General features: G+C 38.6%; 1 protein-coding gene across 1 annotated transcript in view; it reads right to left on the reverse strand.

Annotated features, from left to right (window-relative positions):
* The window catches only part of CLDN16 (claudin 16), a 20,651-nt gene extending 8,734 nt beyond the window's left edge, over positions 1-11,917 (reverse strand). Inside the window, 2 exon segments of the mRNA XM_004382230.3 lie at positions 11,587-11,721; positions 11,723-11,917. Coding sequence (XP_004382287.1) covers positions 11,587-11,721; positions 11,723-11,917 — 330 coding nt within the window.
* Between the last annotated feature and the right edge of the window lie 240 nt (positions 11,918-12,157).

Here is a 12,157-nt window from a genome sequence, read left to right on the forward strand (position 1 = left end):
GACAGAGCTGGAGAAAAATGTAGAACAAAATTCTAACTCACAAAAAAAGACCAGACTTACTGGCCTGACAGAGACTGAAGAAACCCCCAGAGTATGGTGCCCGGACACACTTATAGCTCAGTAATGAAGTCACTCCTGAGGTTCACCCTTCAGCCAAAGATTAGACAGACCTATAAAACAAAACAAGACTAATGGGGCACACCTGCCCAGGGGGAAAGGACTAGAAAGCAGGAGGGGACAGGAAAGCTGGTAATAGGGAACCCAAGGTTGAGAAGGGAGAGTGTTGACATGTCGTGGGGTTGTTAACCAATGCTGTAAAACAATATGTGTATTAACTTTTCAATGAGAAACTAGTTTGTTCTGTAAACCTTCATCTAAAGTTCAACAAAAACATAAAAAATTTAAAAGAAAAAAAAAATTAAAAATCACACACACACTATGTAAATGATTTGCCCAATAAATGACAATACTCTTAAAGTGCTTAAACATCCTGATAACCTGAGTAGTGGCTGTGTGTAGATTTAGTGACCATAACTAAAACAGGACAAGTTAGACATAGTAGGCTGAATGGTGGCCTCCCAAAAGTTGTGTCCACATCCTAATCCCTGGAACCCATGAGTGTTACCTGATTTGGCAAATGGTTCTTTGTAGACATAATTAAGTTAAAGACCTCAGGATACAGAGGTCATCTTGGATCATCAGGATCAGCCCTAAATCAAACAATACGTGTCTTTACAAGAGATACACAGAGGAGACACAGATACAAGAGGAGGTAATGTGACCGCAGAGGCAGATGGAATGATGTGGCCACAAGGCAAGTGATGCCCACAACCCCTAGAAGCTGAAAGAAATAAAGAATGGAGTCTCCTCTAGAGCTTTCAGAGCGTGAATCGCCTCGCTGATACTTTGATTTCAGACTTCTGGTCTCCAGGTCTGTGGGAGAATACATTTCGGCTGTGGTAATTTGCTATGGCAGCTCTAAGAACGTAACGCAGTAGAGACGGTTTGTGCTGAACTGTTACACCGTAACAGAACACAAGCCTTCTCATAGACCATTGCCTTTCAGTCTCTCACTTCACAGAAACACACTGGATCCAGTTTATTCCAACTTGAGCTAGGTGGTGTGAACTTGAGGCCTCTGCTCGATAACCAGCAACTGTCTACAGCTTCCTGGTGTCAAATTCAGCCACGACAACGAACTAACAAGCCTACTACAGTCACATTATGAAGGAGGTTATTTCAAAAGCTTGTCTGAGATGCATTAGGTGAATATTCTTATTTTACACTAAAAGGGTATTTCCATCTTGCCAAAAGAATCCAGTAGTGGCGTCATTTTCAAGGCCATTGATCATTTACCCGCAATGACGGTATTTAGCAAAGCAATGAAATCATTAGAGGAAACAAGGAATCCAGTTTCATTAGGTATTAATGCTTAGGGGCATACCATTAGATTGCTTGGTAGTCACACTCAGTTAAGGGACGTGAGAATAGTGGCTGTAATGAACTAAACTTCTGTGTTAATACAGCACTTACTGGAGACACCCTTAAAGGTGCCTTTGTGCATAAAAGAACAAGGTTAAAAGACTTTATGTTATTTATTATATTTAGGAAAACCCTCCCTGTCTATGACATAGAGTCTTCATTTACTACCCCTCTGTTGTAAGATGACTTGCTAGGAACTCTCTAAAAGGACAAGCAAATCTAAGCTCTTAAAGAGTATTAGGACAAGGTTCTTACAAAGCCGATCAGTGTTTAAAATATCCTGGCTAACCTTTCTTAAAGGGCAAGAAATCCAAAAGTTAACAAATAAGTTTAATCTCACAGGATCGTTTAATACAGAAGACTGCAGGTTCAAGCTTTCTTCTTTCAGCTTGTGACTTATATATTAATAAATCACATGGGAAAAAAATACTAGAGTAATTATACATTATTTCAAAGAATACCTGCTGATCCTGAAATGCGGAGTGGATTGTCTTCTAAACAGAGAGAAATCCGTTTAATTAAGGTGTTTAACAGTAGAGTAGGTCACTGCTCTATAACCAGCATCTGTCCAGTTTCCTGCTGTCAAACTCATCCACTACAACAAAGCAACAAATCTACTACAGTCAACGTTACATAGAGAAGTCACAAACGTGACGCCCACATGAATATCTTAATGTTAATTAGCTCCCAACAGATACAATGCAGAGATTCTATGGAACACTCTAGATTTCTGGCTTCTCATGGAACTTGGTCCGTCTGGCCACCTGGGCTCCCCAGACTCACACATCAGCAATTAGCAAGACTGGAGAGGCAGCTCTCTCCCTTTTGGATGGGGCTTGTGCTTGCCAGCTTCCCCATAGTTCCTAATAAGCCTCTCTCTCTCAGGTACTTTGGCTACCTGGGTCCTGAAGGCACCATGGATGAGCAGATCAGTGCTTAAAATATTATGGTGAACTTTCTTAAAGAGCAAGAAATGCAAAAGTTAACTAATAATTTTTATCTCACGGGATCATTTAAAACAGAAGATTCCAAATTTAATCTTTCCTCTTTTAACGTGTGGTAAATGTAATTAATAAATAACATGGAAACAATTTCAGGAGACCATATTGATAATGACTCTTCCCAGTTGGGTTCACAGTGGCTTAAATTAGTTCCTTAATCCTGGGATTTCTTATTCTGAATTCTGTAGCAATTTCCCATTAGGGCTTCTCCATCCTCATCCTTGCAAATTTCTCTTTTCTTATCACCCCTATAATATTTACAAGCACAGCACACAATTTTGCCTGCCTTGCCTGTCTTGTTTACTGTAGTTTTGGGTGTGTTTGTCTTGCTTCCACATATTTTATATATTATTTAAGAATTGAAAACCAAACCTGTTGTCACGGAGTCAATTCTGACTCATGGAAACCCTATGTGTTGCAGGGTAGAACTGCTCCATAGGATTTTCAAGGCTGTGACCTTTCGGAAGCAGATGCTCAGACCATTCTTGCGAAGTGCCTCGCTGTGGGTTTGAACCACCAATCTTTGGGATAGTAGTCGAGCACTTAACCATTTGTGCCACACAGGAGACACTCAAAAATACTTGATTAATCAGCACTTATTTCTTCTCCAGCTACATAGGAGACTGTATATATACACAGTGGACTTGTAAATATTCACTGTTGGTGACCACTATCAAAAAAACTTGGTTTTCTTCAATATGCATTAAGTTATACATGTATATGCACTGAGATGTGTATGTAAATATAATATATACGGAAAGAAAAAAGCATAAATCAAAAGAAAAAGGATAAGCCATTAACATCGATTATTATTTGAAAGCCCACCTAGCATACACATAAGAATATATAATTTTCATACCACTTTACCACTTTGCACTAATACACTTTTACAATGATGGTGCAACTTAACTGTATCCAGTATTTTCTTAGACGTATTTACTAAGATGACAAAGTTTTAATAATACTATAATAGATAACATGTTTTACTACCAAAACTTGAAATATTTTTAATTTTAACAAAAAAGGTATTTGGATTTTTTAAACTAGGATTCTGAATTTTTAATTTTTATATATTTTTTAATATTTCTTACTGGTCCAAGGTCTAAGAGAACTTAAAACAGGCCTTAATGTGGACAAGGGACCAAACCTAGCAAACGTAATATATGCTGCCTGCATTTCTACTTTATTTATGTTTGAAATTTATATGATATGAAAGAAAACTGTGAGTTTATTTGAAAAAGTATTTTTGGTTGAGCTCTTGCTGGTTATTTGCAGAGCACTGGCTAAAGGTACAAACAGCAAAAAACGGGATAATGTAAACTTGTTAGGCAAAGTCAAGTAGTTTCCTACTGATAGCGACCCTATGTACCATAAAACGAAACACTGCCCGATCCTGCGCCATCCTCACAACCACCGCTATGTTTGAGCCCATTGTTACAGTTTCTGTGTCAGTCCATCTCATTGAGGGTCTTCCTTTTTTTCGCTGACCCTCTGCTTCACCGAGCATGATGTGCTTCTCCAGTAACTGGTCCCTCCCACTAACATATCCAAAGTACTTGAGATGAAGTCTCACCATCCTCACTTCTAAGCAGCACACTGGCTGTACTTCTTCCAAGACATTTATTTGTTCTTCTGACAGTCCGTGGTATATTCAATATTCTTCACCAACACCATAATTCAAAGGCATCGGTTCTTCAGTCCACCTTATTCATTGTCCAGCTTTCACATGCATATGGGACGATTGAAAACACCACGACTTGGGTCAGGTACACCTTAGTCGTCAAAGTGACATCTTTGTTTTTGAACACTTTAAAGAGGTCTTGAGCAGCAGATTTGCCCAATGCAATAGGCTTTTCATTTCTTGACAGCTGTTTTCATAGATGTTGATTATGAATCCAAGTAAAGTGAAATCCTTGGCAACTTCAATATTTTCTCCTTTTATTATGATGTTTGCTTATTGGTCCAGCTGTGAAGATTTTTGTTTTATGTTGAGGTAAAATCCATACGCAAGGCTGGAGTCTTTGATCTTCATCATTAAGTGCTTCAAGTCCTCTTCACTTTCAGCAAGCAAGGCTGTGTCATCTACATATCACAGGTTCTTAATGAGTCTTCCTCCAATGTTCATGTAGCGTTCTTCTTCATGTAGCCCAACTTCTCGGATTTTTGCTCAGCATACAGATTGAATAAGTATGGTAAAAGGATACAACTGTCATGCACACTTTTCGTGATTTTAGATCACACAGTATCCCCTTGTTCTGTTCGAATGACTGCCTCTTGGTCTATGTACAGGTTCCTCCTGAGCATAATTAAGTGTTCTGGAATTCCCATTCTTCTCAATATTATCCATAATATGTTATGATCCACAGTTGAATGGCTTCACATAATCAATAAAACACAGGTAAACATTTTTCTTATATTCTCTGCTTTCAGCCAAGATCCATCAGATATCAGCAATGATATCCCTTGTTGCACATTCTCTGCTGAGTCCAGCTTGAATTTCTGGCAGTTCTCTGTCGATGTACTGCAGCAACCGTAAACTTAGTATGTAATATATAATTTTTGCGGTCATCACTGTTATATGGGAAACCCAGGTGGCATAGTGGTTAAGAGCTACGGCCGCTTACCAAAAGGTCGACAGTTCGAATCCACCAGGCCCTCCTTGGAAACCCTATAGGGCCATTCTATTCTGTCCTATAGGGTTGCTATGAGTCGGCATCGACTTGAAGGCAGCAGGTTAAGTTTGGTTTACTGTTCTATGACATGACTTACATATATGAACTATCTAAATATTTCAATTTTAACAATTATTACATCATTCATCAATGTCAGATTTGAAGCACCCAGTGGAAAAAACTATATCATCCAGACAAGAAAGTACTCTTCATCAACCTTCTTAGACATCCCAGGGGATTAGATCTTTATGTCTATCTTATTAAAAAGAAGAACCGAATCCATTTCCTGAAAATTATTAAAATTGCAGCAAGATAAAAAATCTTGCTTTTAAAATGAGGGAAAAAATAAAAGGTGGTGGTCCCATACAGAGATACTTCTTGGCTTAAATGTGAGATTTCCAAAGATCACCTCACATTTTATTTCATTCATTTATTCGTTCTTTCAATAAGTATGCCAAGAATCAATAGGTACTCCATCAATTCATGTTAACAAATGCATCAGGAATTCCTATTATGCGTAAGTTGGTACAAAGTGCTGTAGACATCTGCTAAAAAAGTTTGACATCTATTGGGAAGTAAAACTAGTAAATAAATAATCAGAATGCATCCTAGATATAATAATTTTAATATTTAATTTTATGTCTGAAAGAATTGTAAAATCATTAATGCAAATAGAAATCCCAGAGGAGAACCTGATTATGGGGGTAAAATAAATGAGGATTTGGGCAACTTTCATTAGAGGTAGAAAATTGTAATCATAACAGTGCTTGGTGGATAGCAGGTTCTCAGTAAATGCTTAACAAAAGATTAACTGAAAATGGGATCATCTTGTGAGAACATTTTCCTCTTTCTTATAATTGAGAGATTAGGAAATTTGGGAAGAAAATATTTTTATATTTCAGTGCAAGTAATTAAGAATTACATGTATTATAATATAGTTCCCATATTAATGATGGTATTAATTCATAATTTATTTTCTTTGTTAAATGTGAGCATTCAATATATAACTTCTGCTATTATGTCTCTATTTCTGCCTTTTTTCCCTGGTTAAAAACAAACAGTCATAAGCATAAAAATGGGAAAACTACAGCTGAGAGGAGTAAAGAAAATTTCTTCAAAAGAATCAATAACAAAGATAGGAATAGAACTTTAATCTCATATCCCTTCATCGAATATGCAAAATGTCATCACCTCCTCTAAAACAAAAACAAAACAATGAACTATGAAGAGACAGTAATACATCTAACATTTATTGACTGATTTGGATTTGACTGATATTGTGGTAATTGCTCAGATACACAAGCTTATTTAATCCTCACAAAAAACTAATGATGTATGTATTATTATTCTCCCTTTTCAGAAAAGAAAATGTGGTTTATAGCAGTTTAAGTCTGTCTAAATTCACACAGCTCCTACCTGGTAAGGGGGGATTTAATCTCAGGTCCCTCTAGCACCAAGTCCAACCTGTGAACTTCCCTACTATAAACCACTGTATTCCCACCCCACTCAAGGTGTTGGGTAAAAGCTAAACCAGAAAATAAAAATTGTGAGATGGCCCAAGGATATTGCAGTATGATGAGTCCTGCAGAGTGGCTAAATATCCTCCATTTAAACTCTAGGTGACTCCACCCCTCCACCAATTGCCCCAAAACAGTAACGTGGATTTCAACCTTGACTTCTCCCCCTCCATCATCCTCTTTCCCTACATGCTGTCAACTGTCATATCCACCAATTGGAGTTCTTTAGAGTTTCCCAAATCTTTACATGTCTATCCATGCTTGCCACCATGATGTCCCTCCTGGTCTATGGCAAAAGCCAACTAATTTTTCTCCCTAGCCCTGATAGTGCAGTGATTAAACAGTTGGCTGCTAACCAAAAGGCTGGCAGTTCGAATCCACCAGCTGCTCCTTGGAAACTCTATGGGGCAGTTCTTCTCTGTTCTCTAGGGTCACTTTGAGTTGGAATTGACTCGACGGCAACAGGTTTTTTATTATATCTCATTTTGGAGCCCTGGTGGTGTAGTGGTTAAGAGCTATGGCTGCTAACCAAAAGGTCGGCAGTTCAAATCCACCATTGGCTCCTTGGAAACCACGTGGGGCAGTTCTACTCTGTCCTATAGGGGCGCTATGAGTCAGAATCAACTCGATGGCAATAGGTTTGGTTTTTTGGTTTGGTTTTATACCTCATTTTACTCCTCATTCCAACCATTTCCTATGAGTAGCCAGAATGATTGATCTTTCTAAAATGCACATACGTCTTTGCTTACAACCCTCTAATGAGGCACCCTTGCCTGTGGTTTAAGATCTGTATTTTATACAATGCATAAAGCCTGTGAGGTCCCAGCTCCTATATTCTCTTCCCCACCTTGGAAACTCTTTCAATACTGAAATATGAACAACTCCACAGACAGACTGCTCTCATACTTGAATCTCTGCACACGCCATTTCCTGTGCTTAGAGTACTGGCCACCTCTCCTGCCTCACTCATACCTGTCCTTCAAGTCATAGTTTAGCTATCACTTCTTCTGAGTAGTCTGATTATCCAAGATTGGGTGAGCTGCCTCCTCAAGGTTATTTCTTATCATAGCACGTACTACATCATATAAAACTATCAGTTCACCTGTCAGCCTCTCCTAGTACACGGGGAGCAACTTCAGGCAGCTCCAGGTCTCCATCCCCTTCATAACCCTGCTCTTACCACAGTGCCAGGTACAGAAGACGTGTCAAGGAATATTTGTGAAACGGAGGAAAATAAAAAAGAACAATTGGAGAGAGAAAGGGAGGGAGAAAATGCAGAAAAGAAATAGAAGGAGAAAGAAGAGGAAGAGCAAGAAGAATTGAAAAGGGGAGAAAAGGAGAATGGGAGGGAGGAAGGAAGAGGAGAGAAAGAAGAAAAAAGGAAGGAAAGAAGGAATGAAGGCAGGAAAAAAAAAGAACAAAGGAAGTGGGGAGAGTTACGAAGTTACACAAAAACAATGAAGATTCACAATAAACTCCTAGTGAACATTTCTGGAATGGTTCTAGGGACCTTTGGTCCTTCGGTGATTGCCATCTCTCTGATTTCATGTGGGATTTCAGACATAGTCAGGGAGTCATGATGTTAAAGAATATAAAGACTAAAAAGAACCTTAGAGATGACTGAGCTCAACTCATAGTTGAGGAAACTGAGTCTAAGACAAGGGCTGTGACGTGCTCAACAGAGCGCAGTTTATATGGGTTAGGATGGAAACAAAGGCTTGAATAATCTCAAACTCAAGTGTTTTTTCACCATATCAGTCTTTCCAGAGGCACAAGTGAATCAGAAAGGGCAGGAGCAGGATGGTAGGTGGGGGCTCCAGCCCGATTTAGGGATGTGCACGCTTCGGTTCCATGTGCCATTCCTTTTTACTCAACAGTTTTACTTCATACAAAGAACTTCACTCGTCGAGGCAGCTATATTCTAGTAAAATAAGAGAATACAGGTAGTGCCCGATTTAGACATATTCCAGTTATGACAAACCGTGCTTACAACCATTTTGTGTACATCATATTGTTAGTGATATGTACCACATACAATGTTGCAGAGTGTGATTTGCTGATGTTATCATTCCCAGATGTTCACTCACAGATGTTCAAAGGTCGGATTTATAAAGATACTGATAATAAAAGGCAACAATAGTGAAAGCTAAAAATAAAAAAGGGTATTCGACTTACATCAGAACTGACTTCTGACGGAGCCGTAGGAACGGAACGCCGTCGGACTACCTGTGTATGAGTTATTTTTCCCTTTTGCATCCTGCTACTCAGCTTAATCCTCTAATAAGCCCTGAGCTTTTCCTCACTGGGCACTTTTGCCGTATTGTCTTTTCATCTGAAAGATCCCCACTGCCATTTCTGCTTTTATGCAGCTTTTGGAGAATCCTTTGCATCCTTTCTAGAGTGCCTTTTTCAAATGCCTTTTCCTCCAAGAGGCCTGCTCACATATCCCTGACAAGAAATAATTATTTTGTCCTCTCTGCTCCCATGGCGCTTTGTTTCTTTCTCAAAATATGAATTGAAATGTATTTTTTAATTATAGCTGTGTGTATATACTTTTTTCCTGACTAAATACACACACTTGGAAGGCAGGGCCCATTCTTGCTTTGTCTTTGCCTCTCCTAAGAAGGGAGATTAGCATCGTACCTTTTATACGTTGTATATTTCATATTTTGTTATGTTGAATGATCAGTAGAACCCATCTTCCAACCTCATGCTATATCATTCTAAAACATTAACAAAGCTAGAAATTCATCATACACTTCTTGTTTAATTTTTCCATTGGTAGACTTTTTTTTTTTAACAGACTTCTGTTGCGTCCATTTTTGTTCAACAGTTGTTTAAAGTGAGTGGTTAATATGAATCATAGGTGATATATAAATGGGGATGGGGCCGTAAAGGGGGAGAACGATGTAACTGAACCAGTGAATATTAGAACCCACAATAGGTTCTAATATAATTGTATGAATTTATATTCTGGCCAATTGCAGAAACAATTATTATGAGAGAATCCTATCCTTTTACATATATTAAAAATTATTAGAGATTATTGTTAGAGATTACTGGAGGATAAAGGAGACTTCTCACAGGGTTCTTCTTTTGATGTGGAGGCTTCTTAGGAAATATTTATTTCAATACATTTCAAGTATGAGAAATAAGGAAGAAGCTTAGAAATGCTAACTCTTGTCTAAGGTCAGCAAGAATTTACTTGAGATGAGTAACCTGGACTGCTCTTCTCATTCATTTGAACCAAAAGCGCTCTTCCATAGAGCAGACGGAAGATTGGTTGGATGGACTTAATAAAACTAAGCAGGCAGTTTAACTATCAGAGCATCCAATCTCTTCCTTGGCAAGTGTTGACCCTTTCTAAAACTCTATTTCATATCAAATGAACGGAGCAATTCATTCAGCTTAAGCAGAACAATTTCCAAGATGCTTTACAAAATATTTTACCGACGTCTTTATATTGGATTTTGCATATTTTTTAATGTTTTAAAAACACAATTTTAATTATTCTCCAGTCCCATATATTTGTGCTATTAATCACCATCTACTGGCAGTTCAGGAAATGGTAAGCTCATAGCAGCAGAAAGCTTTTATCTGCACTTCTCTCTGAGCTCTGTTCCTAGGACTTTTTTTAAATTGGTTGTTTATATGCTTGCCAGATAATACGTGTGACTAGATTCATTCATGGAAGACATCCTTTACAGTATTTCCATGTTATCAAGATTTTTAGAAATCTAATTTTGTAGCACTAAAGAGGTGTTTATAATTCAATTGGTTTTGAAATGCCATGTGGAAATCAGAAGAAAGTTGACAGCAAGGAAAAATAAGGAGAAAAATAGCGCACAGCAAAATAGAAAGACTGTTACTTCCCACTTCTAACTCTAACTTCAGAGTCTGGTACAGAAAATTAGGAGAAAAAAATATATATAAACTTAGCTCTTGAGTATCTTTCCTGAACGTCCTAGCTGTGATTTTATAGCATTTGTGTGGGTAAATTGTTACCTTCAGGATGTACATAAGAGAGCAAATTGCGTTGCTATATGCTCTTTTATTGAGTTATAATATATTGTTCTTTTTCTTACCTACAATTTCCTAAACCTTACTGTAGAATAGCAGCAGATTCTGAAGATTTGATTTTTACTCAGGTCTACTTCTCTCAGATTCCTATGGCCAGAAGAAATACTTTTGGACTTCAAAAGTACTTCTTTCTGAGCTTTTTGAGTAAGAAAGATAAAATCCTCAAATGTGAACCCATTCCTTGCCTAGTACTCAATTCCCAAGAGCAACTCCTTTTTAAGAGAGAATTTCTGAAATCCAGATATGCCCCTTATTCCATGGGGTACACTGGAAATAGATTTTTCTCCCTTGGAATCTTTTGTCCTACTATGGAAATTCCTTAAAATATAATTATTCTATTACATATTAATGGGTACATTTTATATGTCTTGAGTCCCATTACTCAATGTCTTAAACTCTGATCACTCCTTAAGAAAGTCCACACCCTGTTCTTAACGCTGTAACTAAGATTAGCAAATTCATCTTTGATAGAAGGGGTGTTACTGTTACAATTCAGTATATGCAGAGAGGGAGAACTCAACGGCAGGGAGTATGCAATTATCCTCCAATGAATTTCCATTTATTAAAAAAAAAAAAAGGGATTATTCAGTAACTTCATCTGTAAAATGGGGATAACACCAGTAACTACCCCATAGATTTACTGTGAGACTTAATTGGGTTAATAGTATAGAGACTCAGTAAGTAGGAAGGAATGAAGTAGGAAGTGTAGTGAATGGGTCCATGTTGGCTATTATTTCTATTATTGCTAGTCCTAGTAAATGTACCCAGTGGCAATGGAGCTTAGAGAAGATTTGGGTGGGCTGGGGTCAGAAAGAGAAGCGGTTGACTTCTTACCTCCAGAGAGTCATCAGCATTCACCATCCAACAGTCTGTCCACGTGGCCACAATCAAAAACCCAACAGAGAAGAAGGCAAAGACACAGGCGGCGTACTGGAGAAGAAGCCTCATCTTGGCAAGCATCCTCTCCGGGAGGGACACATGGGCAGACGCCAGCCCTGGGACCATTCAGGTGGCTGGAACCTGTCAGCGTCTTCAGTGTTTCTGGTACCTGGGGATGTGAGAATACCGGTCTTCTACTTTTCCTCACACCCCACTGCAGACGTCTTAAGTTGCAGTAAGAATAATAGGAACAGGCTATAATTAACAGAGGGGTCCTACAGGTCATTATCCAAAGCCACCGGCCTCCAATCAGAAGCCAGGTCGATGAAAGGACCGATTCTGTTTTGGGTGGAGGAGAAAAGGAGCGCTGGTCAAGGTTTCTGCCCAGACTCTGGGCTAACGCAAGATGATGGTCAGCAGAGGCGTGACCAAATGCAAAGATGAGGGAAGAAGGGTCACACCTCACGACCTCGCCGGTAAACTGCGCTTTCTCAGGCCCTCCAGGGAAAGTGAGCTATTCTCCTCC

This window comes from Trichechus manatus, unplaced genomic scaffold (genome assembly GCF_000243295.1).
Source record: "Trichechus manatus latirostris isolate Lorelei unplaced genomic scaffold, TriManLat1.0 scaffold00092, whole genome shotgun sequence".
NCBI classification, from domain to species: Eukaryota; Metazoa; Chordata; class Mammalia; order Sirenia; family Trichechidae; genus Trichechus; species Trichechus manatus.